This window comes from Patagioenas fasciata, chromosome 16 (assembly GCF_037038585.1).
Source record: "Patagioenas fasciata isolate bPatFas1 chromosome 16, bPatFas1.hap1, whole genome shotgun sequence".
In the NCBI taxonomy this organism is placed as follows: Eukaryota; Metazoa; Chordata; class Aves; order Columbiformes; family Columbidae; genus Patagioenas; species Patagioenas fasciata.
Window position 1 is genome coordinate 2,086,089 of NC_092535.1, and position 23,270 is coordinate 2,109,358.

Here is a 23,270-nt window from a genome sequence, read left to right on the forward strand (position 1 = left end):
TGGAAACAGTTTTTTCTGTTAATGACACTTGTAGCTTTCATTTTCATTTGGTGTTAATTAGGTGAGTTAATTTCTGTCCTTTCAGCCCTCTCTGAGCTGGGTGGCTTAAAATAATTTGGTTTGGTTTTTTATCCTTCAGTCGTTTCCGCGGCCTTCCCTTTAGCAACTCCCAGGAATTCCGTGACCTCTTTAAAACATGAATTCCTGAACTAAAACTGCAGGCAACATGGTTGCTGTCAGAGCAGTTCCTTCTCTGGTTTTCTCTGACATTGTCTGTCTCTATCAACATGGAAGTGTGTTTAATATTGATCAGGCCACCCACACTTACCACCCCAGCCTTGGCAATCTGTGGGTCTGATCTCGTTTTTAACTTCAAGCACAGTGCAGGTTTCCTTATTTCGCTGAGTACTTCTCAAATGCAGAAATCTTGCCTAGAAGGGTGAGTGTGAATTTAAGAGATTTAAATTAAAGTACCCTCAAATGTAAGATCTGCTGTTTTCAGCTCTTACTATGCTGAAAAGCTTTTGGACTTTTGAAGTGGATGTTTGCTTAAGCCCATACCAAACAATGTTGGGAAGCGCAAAAAAAGGGTTTTGGAGCTGGTTCTCCCATCTTCTAACATTTTATCTTAGCCATGAACAATAAAGCTCCATTTGTAACCACCTCTACAGCATCCAGTGAGAGATGGATAGCGTAATCCAGCAGGCAGAAGCTTGGAAACTGTAAAGGGAGCTGTATTGTCTTCTATTCTCTGATCGCCAGAGCTTGCTTGTAAAGAGCAATGGACAGGTATTTGTAGGTGTGAGTACAAAGTTTAATTTGAATTAGTTGAACTTCATAAGCTTGGATCCCACAGAACTGATCTTAGCCAAGCAGATGTTTAAGTCATCATGTTTTGTTTGCAGAACAGACTGTGTCTAAGGCTGGAAAGCAGATTCCATTGTAAAAGCTTCATCATGGAGCTTATTTCAGAGATGGGCAGAATCTCACAACTCTGCCACATATTGTTCACAGCCAAATTCTTTTTCCATTTCTACTTTATCTGCAAGTGCGTGCTGAAGACTTAGCCATTTATCTGTAATAAATAGGTCATATAATTAAGTTATTCTGTGAAACTTTTATGATAAAATGCAGCTCCCCAAGCATTTTGCAGACCAGCAACTTCTGTCCTTGAACGATTAAAACCTTCTAACTTGGGGCTGCCGTCACGTGTTCCCCATCTGTTTTGCTCCATAATGAACTAATTCAGGTAACTAGTACTTAAAAAGCCAACAGTTTCCCACCTGGCTACTGGAGCGAGCTGGTTCAGTTTGCTCTGACACGAGCATCACAGGAGGTACAGTGAAGGAGGTGGCATTGCAGAGAGGAAGGGGGAGGCGGAGCTGCCCCCTTCCAAGCGTTGCTGCCTTATTTTTGCCAGCTTAATTTTCAGCCAGATCAGTTCCTTGATATTGACTGACTCTGAACTGGAGAACAGTAGTGCCAGGAAAATAGAATTGGCCAGAAACAAATAGTTGGAGTAAGGTAGAACTAGATTTTTTTGCGGTGTAAGTCCAACACAAACCTTTTGAACACGGAATTATGCCTGGGGTATGTGCACTCTCTTCCAGTCCTTGGTAGGAGGGTGCACCAACTTCTTCCATCCTTGGATCTTTTCAACCGGATGGAATTTGTTTCTGTGTACTCCGTTACTAAAGTAGATGCTTTGTTACCCTGTGGTATAGAGGATTCGATGACTGTGTTGGCGATCTTAAATTGTAATTAAATCGTTTTTCCTTTTTTAGCTACGCTTCTGAATATTCCAGGCTTCATTGAGCGACTGTGCAAACTGGCCACCCGGAAGGTGTCTGAAACAACAGGTACTTCCAGCTTCCTCCAGGAGCTGGAGGAGTGGTACACCTGGCTGGACAACGCGCTGGTCCTGGATGCGCTGATGAGAGTGGCGAACGAAGAGGCGGAACAGAGCAGTACAGGTGTCTGGTTTGCATTCCTCTAGCCGACGCACATCTTGTTTTGCCTTTTAACTGGTGTTGATTCCCCATTTCTTGCACAGAAGACCAACACATCAGCGTTCCGGTCTGACTCCCGTTTTGTTCTCATGTAGCACTGATTTATTTTTTTTTCCCTATCAACTAAAATTAGCAAAAGTAAACGTCCCAAGGCAAACAGCACCCTTTGCTCACCTAGGTAACAACAGTTGCGCTGTACATCCTCAGCACTAATCTGCCCTGCAGTGACAAATATACACACAACTGAGTTAAGTGACTTTACCAGCATCTTGCTCTAAAACTGAAGCTGATGGCTTTAGGTCCGTATAGTTCACACTGCACACATGTTCCCTCCTTTGAACAGGAATGGTAGTTCAGGCAAATTTAAATAAGTTGATGTGGAAAAAAAGTCGTTGTTCCTGATGAATGTACAGAAGTGTTAATACAGCCTTAATGAAAATGCTTTGAAGCAAGCATCTGGGTGGTTTCCTCACCTTTCAATGTTACAAAAAATGTAATGTATGTCTTGTAGAACTCAAAGTGTACTTGGTATTGGAACAGAGTTATCCCAGAATTTTGATACCTAAATCTGCTTCTACACTTCTTTGGAAAACTTCCTTCCTTCTCCAGCTTCATTAGTTTTGTAGCGATTAACCATTAAAACTTCTGAAAACACGGAAAAAATGAAATATATTAATGCTTCCACAGCATCTCACCCACACCTTTACGCACAAGAACTTGGTGGAAACTGGGGAGTGCTGGGTTTTGTGAAACAGAACTCACAAGGCAATTTTGCCGAGGTGGAAGGTGCCCGGCCCCAGCTCTCGACCACACCACTGGTTACCGAGCAAAGCAGACCTATTTCCCAGAATACGGCCTCCATCTCCAGAGGCTTTTGGGTTCTGACTCAGGGGCGGTGTCGGTGCTTTTCAGCCTTTGAAGATTTCCTTCTTTTGTGTGTTTGCCTGGTTCCTGTTTCTTCGCAGGGGTTCAAAAAGCATTCATGTTAAGCTGGGGCTGGGCAGTTGGTCGCTTGGTTATGTATTGTGCAGAGACCCAGCTCCTTTGAACTGCAGCCTGCAAGTTTTGCCGTGTCCTTGCTTACTTTCTCTGTGTCACTCGTCATTTCTGTCGTGTTTTTTTCACTGGCATTCAAGGCATGTTCTATCCTATTTTTGCCCTTAGCAATATCATTCTGGATAGGGCTATGAAAATTATTTAACCATAGCCTAAATATGCTGGTACTGAGGTATGAAATTATAGTAGTTTAATAATAAATGCTTCTGATAATCTCACCTCTACTTTGGTTACCTTTTGTGCCATGTCCTTTCTGGTGCCTTAGTCTGTTAATTTATATAGCTGATCCTACTTACTTTAGGTAGATGACGCCATTTACCTTATTATGAAAAAAAAAATTAGAAGATAAAATTAATTTTTTAAAAGTTCCAGCTATACTTTTTTCCTCTTCCATCGCATTTAATTTAAATTAGTTATTTGTTGCATGTCACTGGTTTTAATTGAGAAGAAGATTCAAGCAGACGTGCTGGTCTTACATCTGCGGTGTTTTGGTGTAAAAATAACTAAATGTAGCAAATCCTTTCCTGCTGAAGCCGTCTCAGTCTCACTCACATCTTTGCCATCTTGTTCAGAGTCTTCGGATGAAAGTGGCTTGGCCAACACCTCGACGCGAACACAGCTCCCGCAGTCCATGAAGATCATGCACGAGATTATGTATAAACTGGAGGTGTTGTATGTTCTCTGTGTGCTGCTCATGGGGAGACAAAGAAATCAGGTGAGCCCTTGGCAACGGTCACACGTGCACAAGTGGATGCATCTTTAGACCTAAATGCTTGTTGATCAGCTCTTGCACACAAAAACATGAAGGACAAAGCTCGAAGCACAAAGCTGGGCAAATCCCATCCTTGCAGCGATGCCCAAACAAGCAGGCAATGTTTCACCGTGGAAAATGGGAGTGAGCCAGTGCTCAGGGTTTGGTACCAGCTGTGCGCACCGGGGCTGGTTGGTCCCAGCAGAGCTGCTGCTCTGGTGCAGGAGGATGCGTCCTGCGTGACGGGTCCTGTCTCTCTGGTGAGGAAGCGTGTGGATGTACCTGGATGCAGCAGGAGCTGCAACCAGCAATTCTTCCCTCTCCTGGGGCACTGAGGTGGAGCCACTTCATGCCTTTCCCTTCTTCAGTTGCTTTCACTTTTGAAATTCTCTGCTGTGATTTGCAAGGGGGTGATTTTTGCAGTAGGTTCCCCTTTCTCAGCTGAGCGAGGTGTTACACTGTCAGCTGGGAGGACACACTTCGGTGTGAGTGTTGCCTAGGAATGCCACTTATCTGTTCCTTTCTGCATTTCTTGCTTTCAAAATGAAAAATGATATTTTCCCTGCCTCACGTAAGCTTATGCAGAACCAGTCACTGCAGTTTGGCTGCAGTTTGATTTGAACAGCCTATTATGAAAGGAAAAGACAGACAATCCCTTGGTGCAGTTTTGAGAAGTTTCCAACGCTGGCATTCTGCTCAGTTCAGCAGAGCGGCTTGGAATAGCAGGGGAGTTTGGGTGCCCTAGAGACTGGGAGAATCAAATTGTTCTGAATTGTTGAAGGGCTTTTGTATTGAGCAAGAGTTAACTGTGTTGGGGGGCTGTTGCTTGAGCACATTTATCTTCAATATTTTGTTCTTTGCTAGTAACCTCCCACTGCACAGGAGTCACGAACACCACAGGCAGGCTCTTAAATATCTTAATCTGAATTTAAAATACAAGTGCCTTTGTAGTATGGTCCTGAATATAACTAACCTGTTCTCTGAGCCTACAAATGGATCCTTAGCATTAAAAAGAAATAGATTGTGTATTGGCAGAGGAAACTAGCAGTTCTTGCAGAAACCACAATTGCTACCATAAGAAATGCCTAATCCCGTTGTTATTCCGTTTAGAAGTACTGTTTCTTGTGAGCATAAAAAGAAGCCCAAGACATAACTGGAACTACCAGAATATGAATCTGTTAGCAGGACTTCATTTTCCATTGTATCAAGTCAGATAGCTCATCCCTGCCTGGTTTCACCACAGGAATGCAGTTTTATAGATACCGCAGACACTCCCTGCAGCTTGCGCTCATTTTGCTGCTGTCTCTTTGGGGAGCTGGAGGTGCTGGTTTCCTTGCGTCCCTGGGTCAGTTCTAGCGCTGCACTGCTGAATGGGACAAGGTAGAAGGCGCACTGCTGAATCAGCTGGCTTTGAAGCAGACTTCTTTAAACATTTCCTGGGAAAACAACTTTTTATGCTGCCTCTGCCACTGCTTCATCCATGCAAATGGGGAAACCGTCTAAGGATAAAGCTGGCAGTCAGTTCACTTGTTCTCCAGGGCTGGAATTGAATTCTTGAAAGATTTCATTCCTGCTTTGTCTACATGCCACCCTTTTTGTGAAATCCACTGCCTTTGAAACACGGGATAGATCCTTCATTCCTTAATGTATGTAAACCTTTCGAAGACTTGTGTGGCTGATGTGGATTCATTCCCTTTCTGAGAAGCCATCAGATTGAGAACTGGAGCCGAGCTGTTCTACCTGGAAACTGCAACATGCAGGGGACAGCGGTGTCTGCAGTAGTGTTCTCGCTGAGAAGCCTTTCAGCTGCTCAATGGTGTCTCTTTCTGGGGGGGAATAAAAGCACAGGATCTGTGCTGTTGGTCTTCCAGTCTGAGCAGCCAAAGGTCTTACTGGTTTTTATATTGGAGTAATTTTACATAGAGTTTCTAAAAGGCATCACAAACCTGCTTCAGTCCCCTGTGGTCATCAGCATAATGGTCTGGTGTTTGAAGCATGATACAGCTTCCTAATAAACTCAACCTGCTGCTGAATGTTTACTCTAAATCCTTGGTTTAAACTTGACTGCTGACTAACTTGCTTAAATTGACAACTTGGCTCTTACCTGCTGCCACGTTGGGGATAAATGGTGTTTCACTGCAGACCCGTGTCTGCTTCCTTCTCATTATGGTCACACCCTAAATTACGCTCCTTATAGACTTTTCTAGGCTGTCTTGCACATCTGTATCGTGGTGAAAGGCAATCAGCTCATTTACTTGCTCCTGCTGTAAAGAGTCGAACTGCACGCAATAAAAAATCGTAAGAGTTTTAGTAGTAAGAAAGCAGCAGAGCAATTCATGTGAAGCTGGGCAACAATAGGAAAAAATCAAAGGAGTTTGAAGGATGAACATAGAACAGGGATGGTCTTGGCAGCCACGAGCTGAGTAGGTGTAATGAGTTTGGGGTCTGGGAGGGAGCATGATCCCAAGGCAGTGACTGTGACTCAGTGGCTTCGTCATGCAGCTGTCAGGTGAGAACTTAGAATTAAGCAAGCTAAAAGTAAACTGAAGACACTTGAAATTAGGGATGAATCATTTGGAATAAACACATGATGCTTGGTATGGAAAGGAGCGGATTCACGAGTTGAAACACTGAGCATAGGTTTGCTCCTCCTTTAGCAGGGGGCTGAGGCTCCTGCAGGCAGCTCACACACTTGGGTTCATCCTGTTGTGTTTTTGCCATGCTGGCCACTGAGGGAGGGGGAGTACAGGGAGTGCTTTGTTCGGACAGCATCCTCAGAGCTGGTTTTGTTGGAGGCTTGTGACTAGATCCATGTATACGAGAGCATTTTAAAGTAAGGGAGCACCGAAGGACTCCAGGCTTTGCAATCTTCCTGAGTAGCTGGAGAAGGTTGGTGGCTACAGCCAAGAGCAATGTACAAGACCATCAGCTACACTGCGAACATGAACAAGAATTAAAACCTCTAAAATAGCTTTGACTTCAGATATTTTTTATTCATTCAGGTGTTTGAGGAAATAAAACCAAATGGAGTGATATGCTTGAAACACTGCTAGTTAAAATTCTGTGTGGTGGGGATGACGTAGGTTATAATTTAGGTGGCTTGATTTTAAGGAGCATGTCCTTTACTGTTTTGGGCACTTAATTTTTACAGCATGTTGGACTTCCCAGTCACACATGGTTTTAATTTGCACTTTGTCTCCAGGGACAGTGCTCGTCATAGGCCCACAGCTGATGTGAGTCCCACAAATGTCTGTTCTCTATCCATGTCCACCAAATGGAACGTACTCTAACGATACACCATGGTTAGTGTGTGTGTTAACACAACTCGTGCTGTTTGATAAAAGGATTCACTCCCTGTTGTCAGAGAATGACACAGTTGTGCCCATCTTTTACCAGGCTACGTAATATGCGTATTCAAGGCTGCAGCAGATGAGTATGCATTTTTTTTTTTCCAGGTTCATAAAATGATAGCGGAGTTCAAACTGATCCCTGGCCTCAATAACTTGTTCGACAAACTGATCTGGAGAAAGCATTCGGCGTCAGCCCTTGTTCTGCATGGACACAACCAAAATTGTGATTGCAGCCCAGTGAGTAACTTCTTTCATTCTGAATTTTTATCTTACTGTGTAATTCTGAGGAGCTGTATTGAGTAACTGGGTGCTTGTATAACAAATGAATTCAGGTGTCGTAGCATTTGTTTTTTTGCGAATTATTGTTTTCACTGAAGTCTTTGTGTTCGGCTCACACTAACGATTTAGCAGGTGGCAATTTTAGCCTCTCTCCTAGTTCAGGGACTGGGACGGGGGTACATTCTGTGATCCTCGAAGGCCAGAGGTAGAAGATGACCAAAACTTCAGGAAATTATAGCTAGGGGGTCTGTAACAAGGAGAAGCACAGAACCAAAAATGGCTTGCAGTCAGGTTTTTTGAGAGGTTGGGGTTCTTGGGGGGTTTGCGGTGGCTTTGGTTTTTGTGTGTGTGTTTTTGTTTTTTCCAACCCTAGATGTTCTAAATTCAATACAGTGATGAGCTTTTTTGCCTTTGCAATGAGAAGTTATTAACTGTTAATGCACAGGCTTGGAGGCAACCTCCACTTGTAGTTTGGGAAGTCTGCAAAGTCCAGCCTTCTCCATTCCTGCAACTGACTTGCTGTGCTGTCCACATGGGTTTGGTTTGGACAGGTTTTCAGTTCCGCTGTGTCACACCAACCTGGTAACAAAAGAGATCCAAACATACTCAAGCAAACTTTTTTGACCTTTCTTCTCTCTTTTTAGGACATTACTTTAAAGATACAGTTCTTGAGGCTTCTTCAGAGCTTTAGCGATCACCACGAGTGAGTATGAAAAGCTGTGGTAGGTAGATTGTGGCTTGGTGGTTTTGTTCGCATGGTTGCACTTGGAGCATCTGCCCTAAGCACAGTGCAGACTCCACGCGAACACAGCGTCCTGCGGTCCTTAAACTCCATTCAGCTCCTGCTGTGAAAAGGCTGAGGGTGGGCATGGCTTAGTATCTTGGTTATTAAAATTAGCCCATTTTGCTTCAAGTTGAAACAAACAGCAACATTTATGTGATGAGTTAACACTTTCTGGCTGAAGAAATAAGGAGGCAGCGTTCGTGATGCTGTTTATCTGTCTTTTCTTGAGAGTTGGCAGCGTGTGCTCACAAGAGCATGTGGGGACGTGTTCAGGTTTAATTTGGAGAGTAACAAGCATGAAACAAAGGCTGGTGGAAGACAGCATTCCTCTGAAGGTTAATCAATACTCTCTTGCCTTTGTGAAAAGGCCGGGAAGATATGATTGCTTGCTAAATACCAGCAAAGGAGAAGACCTGATTAAAATGGAGGGGAAAATGTTAGTGGAACAATTATCTGTCAGCTAGGCAGGAATTAGGAAGAAAGCTTAATTTGCCTTCAGAAGTCATTCTTATGAAGGCTGAGTCTGCTGGAGTAGTTGAAGGATGATGCAGTTTGCTTGGTGGTGGTAGTTTGGGGTTTTGTTTGGGATTTTGTTTGGGTTTTGTGGGGTTTTTTTGTTTGTTTGGGGTTTGCTTTGGGGTTTTTTTAATTCCTTGCTGCTGGGCCAGAGGTACTTGTTGCTCTGTTCTCACTTGCAGAATCCTGTCGTGCCTTCTGTCAGAGTCCTGTTGCTCTAGTTCAGGCCTGTAAGATGTTGTGCTGTTCCTTACAAACGTCTGCATGAGGCATATCACACATAGTGCCAGGGTGATATTTTTGTGTGGGTTTTATCTAGTACTGTGAGATATACACACTGAAGTATCAGCCTCTTGGATTGGGGAGTATTGGCTTTAAGAGCGGGGAAGGCTATCCTGTTGTAAACCTTCCATGCAAGGCATTGTTTGCCCAGGAATCACTCCAGGCTTTCCAATAAAATCTCTTTAGACAATGTTCCTACTTAAGTGGCTGCTACAAAGATCTCAGGCGTGTTTAAACAGAAAACAGATTTCTGCTGAAGCATTTGAGCAAGTGGAATGTGTGTAATCTGCTTTGGGCTTTTAAACAAATAATTCCCTGAACTTTCTATGAAATCACAGATAAGCTGAGTTAGCTGAGGGCACGATGAGAACTACTTGTGTACTAATGTTAACTTCAGTAAAACTGTGTCAATCAAACTTTTAGAACTGTTTTGCATGGAGAAGAGAGGCTGCGTGTTCATTGGAGAAACCTGGTGTTGATCCAGGTCAAAGGCAGCTTGGCGTGACAGCCTCACGGGGCACTGATCCAGCAGACAGTGGTTGAAGCAATAGGGCATCCCCATTGCATTTATAATAATTCAACTTCTGTGTAGTTACTATGTTTTGATGAATAGCTTCTCTTTGTACACCCCGACACTCACCCATGCATCCTGGGCTCTCTTAGGTTTCCTTAAAATAGAATCATAGAATCATTTTGGTTGAAAAAGACCCTCAAGATCATTGAGTCCAACCGTTAACCCACTCCTGGCACTGCCCCATGTCCTGAGAACCTCATCTCTGTCCAACCCCTCCAGGGCTGGTGACTCCAGCACTGCCCTGGGCAGCCTGTTCCAATGCCCCACAGCCCTTTGGGGAAGAAATTGTTCCCCAGATCCAACCTCAACCTCCCCTGGCGCAACTTGAGGCCGTTTCCTCTGCTCCTGGCGCTTGTTCCTGGGGAGCAGAGCCCGACCCCCCCTGGCTCCAAGCTCCTTTCAGACAGCTGTAGATAAATACACCCTCGCTGTCTGATTCTGAGCACTTTGGAGCAGGAGGGCTCTGAGGGCACTTGCTGGCAGTAACAGGGGATTTGTCAAAGGGAACCTCTGGGTTACCTTTCTACTTCATCAAACTTGTGCCTTTAATTTACTTTACAGATAAATTAATTGATTTTTGTTAGGAAAAGTTCAGTATTTGATAAAGCATTTCACGCTAATCCCTTGGGTTTATATCCATTCCTGTTTTGTTTGCTTCATTTTATGAACAACTTAAAAATTTCCAGAATAAAATTTCCTCAGAGTAATAAAATACCAGGATGATTGAGTACTTTTTTTTTGTAATTTGTACTTTCTAACTGAGATTTATTCCTGATAAAGAGCGTGGGCACTGTAAGGCGGAGAAAAACTGTGTGAACAGTGCTTGTGGGCGGGTGGCTTTGCTCTTCATGTTCATCTACATCATCAATTAATCCTGTATTTCTCCCCTACTCCCCTCCTGTCTTGCTGTAGGAACAAGTATCTCCTTTTAAACAGCCAAGAGCTTAACGAGCTGAGCGCCATCTCCCATAAAGCCAACATCCCTGAAGTGGATGCAGTTGTCAACACAGACAGGTGAGTAGGGATGGGGGTTTAGCTCGCAGCTCCTGGTATTTTGCAAGCAGGTTTGTTGTCACCTCTTTCGTTTGAGGTCCTTCTGTCCACCACATTTGCTTTAATTTCAGTGACGTGTTTGAGCAGGGAGCCTCTAGGTTTGTGTGATATTCGTGGTCATTAGCAAATCTTAGTGTGCTTGTGCTCAGAGTAAGAGGCCTCAAGAGCAAAAGTCACCTAAAATGAGAGGTTTGAGTTCATGGCCCAGGCTTCCTTATGATCTGCTGGGCCTGGTTGTTAGTCCGGCCTTTCTCACTACAGACCTGGAAAATAAACTGGGATCCCTCTAATGTGTGAGCTGCTGCTACTAAAAAATCTCAGTTTAGAGATTCAGGAGCAGTCTGTGCAAACATAATGTCCGTTTCCAGTCTGTATAAACAGATGGGAGTCTGCTCAGTCTTTTTTTTAAGAGCAGCTAATAACTAGAATAAGCTAAGTTAGATTAACATGTTAAACCACTTACAGAATCACTAGTGTTATGTTTGAGTATCTGTTAGGCTGCTAATTTGGATTTAATACGCTTTTCAATACACGATTGTGATGTACAAACCTCACAAGGTGAAACATTGTGGAATTGTTTGTCAGGATACTCCCAGAGTATCACCAGGAGCCTGGTCTGCACCGAGCAGATTTACCTCGCTTCAAAAGGGAGTTCTCTAAGAGGATTTCTAGATTATAATTATCATAATACTGTGCTTAATTGGGAAGAAATGGTGTCTGTATTACTGGGATCCTTTCTTTCTAAGCAGGGGTACCTTTCTGCCTTTGTTTGAAAAGAAGTAGGTGTTTAGGGGGAGAAGTTCACCATTAGCATGCTGAAAGGAAGCGGATCAAGCGTATAAACAGCTTTTTCCAATCTGCGGAGTTTCTCATCTCTCTCATCCTAAAGTCATTAAAATTTGGGGAGAAAATGATTAATTTTTCTTTAGAATTTATTTGGAATTCGTGTTGCAGGTATTGGAGACTTTTACTCAAGACAGTGAGGAGAATTCTTCCACTGATAGAACTAGTAATGGAAGTTAATGAATATTTGTACTGTGTATCTAATACTGGGATTGTGATTATTAAAAGCTCTGGAGAAGAGACTGGATTCAGTGTTCGACAAGGTCTGTGTTTGCCAGCCCTTCCACTCATACTGTAATATCTTCACGTGCTCTAGGAGTCTTGTCTGTGATGGGAAAAGAGGTTTGCTGACCAGGCTGCTTCAGGTCATGAAGAAGGAACCAGCTGAATCCTCCTTCAGGTGGGTTCACTTTGTGCTTTAACACGCTGGTTTGGGTTGACTGGGAAGCCAGTTGGTTTTCATACAGCTCACAACAGTTGAAAATGCTTGAAAATCAGAAGCTGTGAAATCATAAACTGTGAAAAGGTCTGGTTTTGTTTGCACTTGGCCCAGGTGAGGGATGATGCCAAAGCTGGCGCTGGACCTTGTACCCACCACCATCTGTGATTTTCTGCAGGATTAACAGGTCTGAATCCAGCTTCAGACCGGAGCGAAACCGATTAGGAAATTTGATTTATATTGTAGTTGTAGTAAAATACTCCCCTTGCTCCAAAATGAAAACTTCATTTATTCTATTTCCCAGGTTTTGGCAAGCAAGGGCCGTTGAAAGTTTTCTGCGAGGCACCACCTCCTATGCAGACCAGATGTTCCTGCTAAAGAGAGGACTCCTGGAGGTAATGAAGTATACGGCAAGCTTCCTCTGTAACATATCTCCATAGCAATCAAGAAGGATTTACCTGTAATTCAAACTAGGATTAAAATGTAGTGCTAAGTATTCACCCAGAATAGAACAATTCATGAAAAGTATCTGTGAGTTCTGCTTGTGGCTGCCAGGTGTGGGGTGGCCGGTTGGGTAGCCCGCATCCCCGGGAGGCTCATGTAGCAGAACCATAGAGTGTCCTGAGCTGGAAGGGACCCACAGGATCATCGAGTCCAGTGCCTGTCCCTGCACAGGACACCCCACAGCTCACCCCGTGTGTCTGAGGACGCTGTCCAGTCTCTTCTTGAACACTGTCAGGTTGGGGCTGTGACCGCTTCTTGGGAGCCTGTTCAGTGTCCAGCACCTCTGGGGGAAGAACCTTTTCCTCATGTCCCACTGACCCTCCCCAGCACATCTTCTGCCATTCCCTGGGCTCTGTCTTTGGTCGCTAAAGAGTAGAGCTCAGCCCTAGACTATACTCAGTCTATACTGTACTGCTGCCCTGCCTGGGGCTAAACTGTGGCAATAACATGTTTTCTTTCCATGCCAGCATATTCTCTACTGCATTGTTGATAGTGAATGCAAATCACGAGATGTGCTCCAGAGTTACTTTGACCTTCTGGGAGAACTGATGAAATTCAATATTGATGCATTCAAGAGGTTCAACAAATACATCAACACAGATGAGAAGGTAAATATTTGTCCCCAGTGGGTCAAATTACACGCTCTTGGAACCAAAGGTAGCACTAAAACTCAGGTTCGCTTACTGATTTTGGTGTGACCGTTGAGCTTGGTGCAGGAGTGAGCTGCCAAAATCTCTTCCCAAGCATGTGTGCTGTGTACACTCGTGTTTCCAGATGTGCTTCCAGATGTTTGTGTCAGCAAGTGCTGATCTATGAAGAAAACGTTGCCCTGTGATGTGATGAGGCAGCTCTGAGGTCAGGGCTCAGAAGGGCAGAACATTTCCTGTGGAGCTCAGGAGGGGGCAGTTCTTCCCGGAGATGGCTTTAATATTGGATACTATCTTTGATGTTATTTGAACTTACAGACATTTTAAGAAGTCATGGCTGATGTAATTGCCTATAAAACTTAGTTGCATATGTAGATTGAGAATGGGCAGCTCTATGCGAAGTGATTTCATGCTCTTGTGCATATAACATCAGCTGTTGGGTAGGTTTTGAATGCCGTCATGCTCTTGCTCACGTTACTGGCATCTTTCTCTGGTTGCTGTTAGGTCTGTCAGACCTTGGAGAACAGAAGCAGAGATCAATTTATAAGCAAGATGTATTCAATTTCAGGTTGTTTTCTGGAAAATAAACTCACATTCTAGAGGATCTGTCTTTATACTTTGTGTGCTTCCTACTTATTGATCTGTTACTTTTAAAGATTCTCATTCTGTATGAATCCCTTGCTGTATTCCTCCCAAGCGCTATCTGCTGTTCAAAATAAGTGTAGCTGGAGGGACTACAGAGTCCAGCGGCCACATTGTCTCATCTCCCTCTTTCATAAGGAATAACATATGAAATCTTGGTCTCATTGAAGGGACACAGCTTCAAAATAGGTTTTAGTGGTGCCAGAACCTTGGCACCACTTTGGTTTTTAAAGTACTTGCTATAGGGACCTTTGGGCAGCCTATAGTGCCAGTGCTGGCCTGGACTGGCTGTGACAGGCCCAGGAGTGTGGATCACCTCTTATTCTCATTAGAGGTAACAAAAAGGTAAAGACCTGAGTATTTTGGCAGTATTTTGAAAGGAAGGGGAAGTTGTCCTTGTCTATGATTCTTTATATTGCTGAAGCGCATGGTTTAGGTGCTTGTGCTCAGAATTCAAGGCAATTTCTCCAATAACCTTCAGGAACTGAACTCTTTCAGTGTTGAAAAATCTGGAGAACACTTACTGTTGCCCTACTCACCAAACCCAGTGCGTAGCAATTCCTGCCTGGGCTCACTGCCCTGTTCCCCTTGTGCCAACAGTTTAGTACCTCTCTTGGCCATGCAGATTCTGAAAAGGGTGTGAAATGCTGTTCTGCCAGACCTCATCTATGAGTGTTCATGCAGGATTAATTTTTTTCACTTATTTTTGAATGCAACTCTAAGAAGTATTTCTCTTTAGTTTCAGATATTTTTAAATCAGATCAACAGTTCGTTGGTTGACTCAAACATGCTTGTTCGCTGCATTACGCTGTCCCTGGACCGATTTGAGAATCAGTCTGATGCTAAAGGTAAAGAGCAAGAAATGGTGGGTGCATGTGTTTGGTAATTATAATGCTTATTTTAAGTCTGAGCCTTGAAAATTTTGCAGAATGCCACCTTGTTGCCAGATTACTTGGACCAGTGTCTGAACATTAAGCACCTGGTGATTGTCTTTTTCCTTTTGCTGCAGTCGCAGAAGTCCTGTCAGAGTGCCGCCTGTTATCGTATATGTCCCAGATGTCCATGAGGATGTCCTTTCTTTTCCGTCTCATTAATATTATTCACGTGCAGACACTTACACAGGTAAAGAGCTGACATAACTTTGCAGATAACTTGCTGATACTGCACAGCAATGGGTTGGGAGCCGGGAGGAACCCGGCTTCTCTTGAGAAGACCCATGTCCCTTCTTTCTTAATATATTTAAGAGCACCTCTGCGTGCTTACCGTGAGCATGTTTTGTAAGGGCATGTGCACAAGCGATGTCTCAGCTTTGTTTGTTCCTTAGTTTGACCTACTGTGTCATTTTTACTTTTAGGAAAACGTCAGTTGTTTGAACACAAGTTTAGTTATCCTAATGCTGGCTCGAAGAAAAGAAAAGCTACCTTTTTATCTGCGCACTTTGCAACAAATGGAATATACAGAAAAATACCCAGGCTTCATCCTGAACAACTTCCACAGTCTCCTGCGATTCTGGCAACAGCATTACCTCAACAAGGATAAAGACAGCACCTGCTTAGAAAATGTACGTGAACCTCTTCCCATAGCAAGAATCACTCATAGCACTGTTTACTAGTCACCTGGTGAAAGTGGGGAGTGAGAGGTTGTGAAGGGTAGAAGGGAACAAGTTCTCCCTGTAGTGTAGCTTTCTTTGGAGTTTCTCTACACAGTCAGGCTACCACAAGCTTAGGTGCTGGGTTTCTGTGCAGACAGGATTCACAAGAAGTGAGACCTGGCGGTGCTGAGTGGCTCTGAGCAGCAGTGCTGGGGAGATGGGCAGCACGGGGATGCGGAGGGAGGACAGAATCCAGCTCCCAGCTGAGTTGTAGCATCTTAACCAGCCTGTCCCTGTGCACACACGCTGCTGTAATGTTGTGTCTTGGGCCACTGGTGGGGTGGAAATAGTTGTCTGGTGTGTAAAGGCTTTGGGTAGTACTGGAGTACTGTGTCCAGTTCTGGGCTCCCCACTTGAAGAGGGACAAGGAATTACTGGAGGGAGTTCAGCAGAGAGCTACAAAGATGATGAGAGGTCTGGAGCATCTTTCTTATGAGGAAAGACTGAGAGAGCTGGGGCTGTTCAGCTGGAGAAGAGAAGCTGAGAGGGGATCTTATCAATGCTGATCAATATCTCCAGGGTGGGTGTCAAGAGGATGGACCAGGCTCTGTTCAGTGGTGCCCAACGACAGGGTGAGGGGCAGCGGGCACAGACTGGAACACAGGAGGCTCCATCTGAACATGAGCAGAAATATCTTTGCTGGGAGGTGCCAGAGCCTGGCCCAGGCTGCCCAGAGCGGGTGTGGAGTCTCCTTCTCTGAGACATTCAAACCCCCTGGACCCACCTGTGTGATCTGCTCTGTGACCCTGTGTGATCTCCTCTGTGACCCTGTGTGAGCAGGGGGGTTGGTCTGGAGGATCTCCAGAGGTCCCTTCAACCCCAACCAGGCTGCAGTGTTGTGGAGAAGCCTCTTGGCCTTAAGGGAATGACACAGGAGGGATGGGAGCAGGGAGGGTGTGTTGTTTCTGCATCAGCCCTGGGAGCGGCTGCCAGCATTGACTCACTCGATCTGCAGCACCGTGGTGTCAGTTTGTGACAGCAAAGGAACAGTTTGGGCTCATGTGTGTGGAGGGCTCAGCGCAGTCCTGCCTGCCCACACAGGCTCGCTGGGTGGTGTCGCTTTTTTCCCTTCTCTCTGCTCCATGCTTTGGGATGTGTCTTCTGCTGCGTGTTGGTGCCTGTGGCCCACGTTAACCAGCCTCTTCATCTCTTCCCACAGAGCTCATGTATTAGTTTTACCTACTGGAAAGAGACTGTATCTATACTGCTCAGTCCCGACCGGACGTCCCCCTGTGCCATAGTTAGCTACATTGACGAGGCGTATATGGACATTGACAGAGACTTTTCTGAGGAGTAATTCTTCACTCTGGCTTCTGATGGACAGCGCTTGGAGGGTACCTCGCAGCCCGTGGATTTTCAGGGATACGCTGTGTAGTGTGTGTGTGCGTGTGCGGCTTGGAACCGTGGAGCATTGTCAAAACCCCAGCCCCCTCCCGGCCCCCATCTCCTATCTCCGGTGGATGAGACTTTGAAAGCTCTCTGGGCAACACATTCAGGGATGTATCTTCCAGTTCTTCTGGGATAAAAATATTCACCTGCAAAAAGCAGCCTCTTTATTATTATTTTTCCTCTGTCCCAGTCCAGTGTGGCTGGTCAGAGGTTTTTTTGGTGACAGATGAGGACACTCTGTATGTACCAATTTAGTTGTCACTGTCTCTCGTGGCTACCAGAATTAGCAAGTCAAAAAGCACAGGAATTGCCCTCCAAATGTGAGGTCCGGGAGCCAGCCTGCCTGGGACCCCCACACACCAGCCATGGGCAGAGCCGCCGCCAGGGCTCCCCTCACTCCTCCATCGGGGTTTGGAATCGGGGGGTCAGGGTTGGTTAGAGTGAGTGTGCGTGTGTGTGCTTTTAATTCCTGAGAGCCCCAGCTCCAGTCACCTCTTTACCATCTACTTTTGGATCATTTGGTACTCAATTTGTGCATTAGGAGAGAACCTCTGCTCCTCCTGTCTCTCCTGCAGATCCTTCCCACCTGAAGGCGTTTTGCAGCGCTGTGGAGAACAGAGACATTTCAGCAGTGGTGGAATTGCAACAGGGGTCGGCTTTTTCACGGAGCACTAGCATTAAAATGTACTAATTTTTTAAACTTGCGGCTTGTCCCTTCTTGGGTAACTAATTTGGTTTTAAAATCCTTGTCCAGGACCATTGCTCTTGCTGCTAACCTGCTTTGCCTGGAAGTCTGATGTCAGTCTCTGCTTTCAGTCCTCAATATCAACACACACGTTAATCTTGAAGTGCAATACTTACTGGAGGTGTCAGGTTTTTCCTTGGCCTGTTTTAATCAGAATGTGTTAAATGCTGGGAATAAACGCTCCTGGTTAAAAGTAACTTTGTAGGATGTGTTGGCACGGGGGAATCAGGTTTTGGCCGTCCTGATTGCCAAACCTGCACGTGTCCTGTCCGCTCCGTTAATTCTGTTGCTCTAAGACAGTCAGATTCCCAGGAATGAAATAGTCTGAAGTTCTGAGCCACTGCATTTGAGTAAAAAAACACACGTCTTGCAGCTCCAGCTAAGAGAACAGAGTTCTCTTTGAGACATGCATCTGAATTTTTAAAAGATTTTCTTAACTTATTTGATGAGATGATTTGACTTCAGCTCTGTCCAGACTCTGGAGAGGGCCTGGTGATGAGGATGTCCCAGAGCTGTTGGGTTCTGTCTCTCATCTTTGCCAGCAGAATGAAACCCCCTCTGAGGATCCCTGTGCCAGGGCCTGGATGAGGCTTCCAGCCACGGGTGCAGGTCGTGCTCCCAGAATGTCACCCTTCCACTCTCACCTCTCACACTCAGGTGTCCTGCTCTGGACTTGCAGTCTGTACTTCGCTTGTGCTTGTGGGGTGGTTGGAGCTGCTGAGCTTGTGCAGAAACCTGGAGCCTTGCAGGAGCTCCGGGGGATGCTTGTTCCCTCCTTGGGGGGCTGAATCCCCTGGGCAGCCTCTGCCCTGCTCCAGGGACATCACCCTGGTCGCACTCTGTGTCAGGGAGCTCCTCACCACAGCAGCTGCAACTCTATGTTCTTCATCAGGTCGCCCCCCTGCCCCTTCCCTCCCCTGAGCTGATTTCTTTCTCATCTGTACTTTTTTTGTTCTGGGTATTTGTGTTTTTGGTGTATCTTTGCTTCTTCTCAACTGTAATAGATGTACACTTAAAATAAATGCTTCAAATTAAAAGGCTTTTAAGTTAAGGGATGCCTTTTCCATAGTCTAGTTAATTGGTGCATCCAACGATTGCTGCTATAAACCTGCAGAGTCTCATTTCCATCTCTGTATTTATGTAACATACAATTAGGGGCCAAACTCCCTTGGCCCTGGGTCCAGCTGCTCCCACGCCATCCTGCCTTCTGCCCCCGGCTCCCTGCAGGGCAGCGCGGTGAACTTTGAGTCCTCACCGAGGTGGGTGGCACAGGGACCAAACCCACGGCAGCTCCTCCAAGGAGGGAGCGCGCTGGGCTCCTGGGGAAAGGCTTTGGCAGCAGAGGGTCACGTACCAGATGCCTCAATCTTGAGAGGGACCAGACAGCTCTTGTCCTTCATCCTTGTTCTGTCTTATTTTGGAGAGCACGGGGAGGACGTGTCCTGCGTGGTGCTGGCTTCAGGGGAAGGGGCAGAGGGCTGGGACAGGGGAGGGGAGGTGGGACCCTTGTCACTAACAACTACTTCTGAAGTCTGCACTGTCCCCGTGGACTGCTGAGGTTTGTGCTGCCCAGGTTAATGCCAATTTACTAACTGCAAATAAACGTATTAAATGGAAACTATTAAAGAAATTTATTTTAAAGAAACTAGTGGAGATGTCTTTCTTTGCAGTCTGTTTTCCAAAGCTGCAGCAACCCTCCCTCTGCCCTGCAGGACCGCAGTTGGGGGCTGTGGTGTTCTCCCCAGGAGTAGCAGGTGCAGGGAGCTCTGATCCACCCCTGCCCTGGCTCAGCTCAGAGGAGAAGGACGTGCCCAAATCCTGCCTAAAGCCTGGAGCAATCCGGGGCACTGGAGCGGGGTGAGGGGAGGCTGTGGGTGATGTACCCCCTGACAGACACAACGGAGCAAGTCCTTGCAGATCTACATTTATTCACACAGTGCAAAGCCGGCAGTGACTGTTGCAGCCATGTGCCACCACACTACGGCTGGGGACAGGGCAGGGCTGGCAGCTGGGCTTCTGCTACTCATGCTGGAAAGAAACAAACCAAAAGGGCTTTGGTGAGATCCCAGTTCTAGATGCCAAGAGCTCTGCCACCCCTCACGTCCCAGCAGCAGTGGCAGGAGGGGACAGCAGCGCTGGGCAGGATGTGGCCAGTGGCTCCAGGGCTGGCAGGAGCCCCTGCCCAGCTGTCCCCTCCCCATGGCGGTGGCCTTACCTTGGAGACGATGACCTCCCTGGTGCGGGCGCGCAGCTTGTTGACCTGCGTCTCGGCGATGTCGGCGCGTTCCTCGGCGTCATCCAGCTCGTGCTGCACCTTGCGGTACTTCACCAGGTTGGAGTTGGCCTGCTGCTCCTGGAGAGCCATGGACAGGGTGAGGGGAGAGCCAGGACATCCCCGCATCCACCTCACAACCTCTGTCCCTCGCAGCCACCCGCGGCAGCCCTGGGGAAGGCCAGCGCTGTCCCCTGCCCCAGGAGAGCACAGTGGGGACGGGCACTTACCGCCTCCTCAAACTGCCGCTTGTAGCTCTTGACCTTGCTCTGCAGCTTGTCAATCAGGTCCTGCATCCGTGTCAGGTTCTTCCTGTCCTCCTCAGCCTGCAAGTGCCCCAGCCCTGTTAGCAGGACCCCAGCAAACCCCCCGGCTCCAGCTGCCCCTATCCCTTTATCCCGGAGTCCCGTTGGTGCCAGGGCCCTTCACGCAGAGAGCAGCCACCGGCCACACGTCCCCTGGTCCCCCAGTCCCTTGCTGAGGAGGTGCCAGCAAAGGGGCAGGACACAGCCACAGAGTGGGGGGGATGCTGGGACAGAAAGAAGCTTCTCCCACTCCTGTCAGTCCCAGCACGGAGCCCAGAAGAAGCCAGGGGGCTTGAGTGTGGTGTTGGGTAACACAAGGATCTGAGCACACAGAGATTTGGGTCAAGTCCTGCTGGGTTGGTCCTGTGCCCAGCACCACTGTACCTGGTAGCTCAGCTCCTTGATCCTCCGCTCATACTTGCGAATGCCCTTCTGGGCTTCGGCCGTCTTCTTCTGCTCCGCGTCCAGCTCTCCCTCCAGCTCCCGTACCTGTGGGGGGACAGAGGCTCAGAGCAGCCACAACCAAGGCTAAACCACCCCAAGCAAAGGCTGGGAGCTGGCCCAGGTGTGCAGGTCCTTGGGGACTGTCCCTCACTGCCCAGGGCCCCACTGTGGCCCAGCCTGGCCCCAGAGGGCTAGGGCAGTGCCAGAAGCCCACTGCTGGGGGGCACAACCAGGGGTCTCCCCCTGCCTTCTCACCCTGGCTTCCAGCTTCTGGATCTGCTTCTTGCCCCCCTTGAGAGCAATCTGCTCCGCTTCATCCAGGCGCATCTGCAGGTCCTTGATGGTCTGCTCCATGTTCTTCTTCATCCGCTCCAGGTGTGCGCTCGTGTCCTGCTCCTTCTTCAGCTCCTCGGCCATCATGGCAGCCTGCAAGGCCAAGAGCACAGAGGCATCACCGCAAGGCCAGGCAGCCCTGCCACAAGATCCAAGACCCCCTCTCCTCCCATCCACCAACCCGTACAGCACCATCCCCACCACGCTCTTACATCCGTGATAGCCTTCTTCGCCTTCTCCTCAGCGTTGCGGCACTCCTGCACTGCGTCCTCCACCTCACTGCTTAGCTGCGAGATGTCGGTCTCCAGTTTCTTCTTTTGGTTGATCAGGCCCGTGTTCTGCAGGCAGAGCAGGGCAGTGCCAAAGGGACCGGCCGCTCACCACTGCCAGACAGACTCCTGGCTCCGCAGTGCCAGCGGAGACCTGGGATCTGCTGGTCCCTCACCTGGGAGTGGAGCAGGTTGACCCTCTCGGTGGCCTCCAGCAGCTCCTGCTCCGCCAGCTTCCTGCTCCTCTCCGCCTGCTCCAGCGCTGCCCGCAGCTCCTCCACCTCCGCCAGCAGCAGGTTGTTGCGGCGCTCCAGGGCGGCCGCCTGCTCCTTCAGGTCATCGTTGTGGCGTTGCGTGTCATCCAACTCGATTTGCAGGTCCTGCCGGGCAGCACGGGGTCAGCGGGGACGGGAGGGAGCTGGGGCTGGCAGCAGGGACAATCCCACCCCGCGGCTGCCCAACCTTGATCTGGGCCTGGAGCTGGCGGCCCAGTTTCTGGAACTCAGCGGCCTGGCGGTTGGCGTGGCTGAGCTGGATCTCCATCTCATTCAGGTCTCCCTCCATCTTCTTCCTCAGCCGGACGGCCTCATTCTTGGCACGGGCCTCTGCATCCAGCGTTGCTTGCATGGAGTCCATGGCGCGCTGGTGGTTGCGCCTGCGGGAGGGACGATGCATCAGCCCCAACCCCCAAGGGACAGCCAGTCCAGAGCAGTGTTGTCAGGGCCATGGTGCCAGCTCTGTCCCCACAGCGGTGGCCAAGCCTGGCCCCTCCCAGCACACACCTCAGGTTCTCAAACTCCTCGTCCTTCTCCGCCAGCTTCCTGTCCACGTCAGCCTTGATCTGGTTCAGCTCCAGCTGGATGCGCAGCGTCTTGCTCTCCTCGTGCTCCAGCGCTCCCTAGAGAGAGCAGCAGCCATGAGAAGGTGGACCTGGGGGTGGAAATCTCCCCAGACACCCAGCCCAGCCTGGCCTTGCCCCCAGCCTTGCGCTATGAGCAGGTGGAGCCACCCCAGAGCCCCGCTGGGACTTCTCACCCCCCACAAGCACGGCCCAGGGGTTGCAGCCCAGCTCAGGACTGTCACCCTGCAGCACGGTGTGTCCCTGCTCCTGACCGGTGCTGCTGGTGGGACAGGGGCTCTTGAGGGCAGCAGGCATGCGCGAGCATCAGTGGGAACACAGACTCACCTCAGCCTCCTCCAGAGCTGCTTGGATATCACTCTTCTCACTCTCCAGGGCTTTCTTCAGCTTCTCCAGCTCATGGATGGTTTTTCCACTCATACTGATCTGGTCGGTCAGATCAGCGATTTCCTCTGGCAGGGACAGAAGGGCATTTGGTCAGGGCCCATGTCCCCACAGCCCCTCGGAAAGCAGCCGAGGTTGTGCTTGGGGAACAGGCACCACCCTCATTGCTTGGGCCCTGGTGGGTTCCCCTGTGCCCTGGTTGAAGGAGGGGGCATGGGAGAGGTGTAAGGACTCGTGGAGACCTGCTTGTCCACCCCCAAAACAGCAACATTCCCCAGCCATGGCACTCATGGCAGCAAAACATATACCATGTGGAAACAAGAGCCAGGTAACACTGCCCATCGAGAGGGCAGGACACGTCCTGGCTTCCCGGCTGGGCTGTGGCATCCCCCCCAGGACAAACTGGGGAGCAGACAGGTGGTGTCTGCTCCCTGCCTACAGGCCTGACCCCCGTCCCACCTCATAGCTGAGAACAGGGGAGTCATGGGCTGCCCTGGGGAGCCAACAGTGTGGGGAGAACCTGAGTCCAGACCTACCCTGCAGGTTCTTGTTCTCCCTCTTGAGGGTCTCCAGGTTGTCCAGGGACTCTTCATAGGCGTTCTTGAGTTTGAAGAGCTCTGTGCTCAAGCTACGCGACTCCTTCTGTGACGCCTCCAGCTCTGCCTGGGTCTCTTCATACTTCTGCTTCCACTCCGCCAGGATCCGGTCGAAGTTGCGCTGCTTCTTGTCCAAGGCAGCGCAGGCTGAGTTGGCACGTTCCAGGTCCACCGAGAGGTCCTCGATCTCTGTCTGCAGCCGGTGCTTGGTCTTTTCCAGCGAGGAGCACTTGGCGTGGGCAGCCTCCACTGCCTCCTCCGCCTCCTGCAGCCGGATGGCCAGTTTCTTCCTGC

General features: G+C 48.3%; 2 protein-coding genes across 2 annotated transcripts in view; one reads left to right on the forward strand and one right to left on the reverse strand.

Moving 5' to 3' along the window:
- The window catches only part of TRPC4AP (transient receptor potential cation channel subfamily C member 4 associated protein), a 34,339-nt gene extending 15,180 nt beyond the window's left edge, over positions 1–19,159 (forward strand). The window contains exons 8-19 of the mRNA XM_065849545.2: positions 1,785–1,973; positions 3,638–3,780; positions 7,272–7,403; positions 8,090–8,148; positions 10,514–10,615; positions 11,814–11,897; positions 12,241–12,331; positions 12,908–13,048; positions 14,469–14,577; positions 14,739–14,851; positions 15,084–15,290; positions 16,540–19,159. Of these exons, the coding sequence (XP_065705617.1) occupies positions 1,785–1,973; positions 3,638–3,780; positions 7,272–7,403; positions 8,090–8,148; positions 10,514–10,615; positions 11,814–11,897; positions 12,241–12,331; positions 12,908–13,048; positions 14,469–14,577; positions 14,739–14,851; positions 15,084–15,290; positions 16,540–16,677 (1,508 nt within the window). The 3' untranslated portion in view covers positions 16,678–19,159. The remainder of the gene's footprint in view (positions 1–1,784; positions 1,974–3,637; positions 3,781–7,271; positions 7,404–8,089; positions 8,149–10,513; positions 10,616–11,813; positions 11,898–12,240; positions 12,332–12,907; positions 13,049–14,468; positions 14,578–14,738; positions 14,852–15,083; positions 15,291–16,539) is intronic.
- A 266-nt stretch (positions 19,160–19,425) lies between these two features.
- MYH7B (myosin heavy chain 7B) overlaps positions 19,426–23,270 on the reverse strand; it is a 29,075-nt gene continuing 25,230 nt past the window's right edge. The window contains exons 33-43 of the mRNA XM_065849542.2: positions 22,917–23,266; positions 22,324–22,448; positions 21,920–22,035; positions 21,600–21,792; positions 21,314–21,517; positions 21,081–21,206; positions 20,791–20,961; positions 20,476–20,580; positions 20,017–20,112; positions 19,730–19,867; positions 19,426–19,542 (exon numbers count right to left, since the gene is read on the reverse strand). Of these exons, the coding sequence (XP_065705614.2) occupies positions 19,534–19,542; positions 19,730–19,867; positions 20,017–20,112; positions 20,476–20,580; positions 20,791–20,961; positions 21,081–21,206; positions 21,314–21,517; positions 21,600–21,792; positions 21,920–22,035; positions 22,324–22,448; positions 22,917–23,266 (1,633 nt within the window). The 3' untranslated portion in view covers positions 19,426–19,533. The remainder of the gene's footprint in view (positions 19,543–19,729; positions 19,868–20,016; positions 20,113–20,475; positions 20,581–20,790; positions 20,962–21,080; positions 21,207–21,313; positions 21,518–21,599; positions 21,793–21,919; positions 22,036–22,323; positions 22,449–22,916; positions 23,267–23,270) is intronic.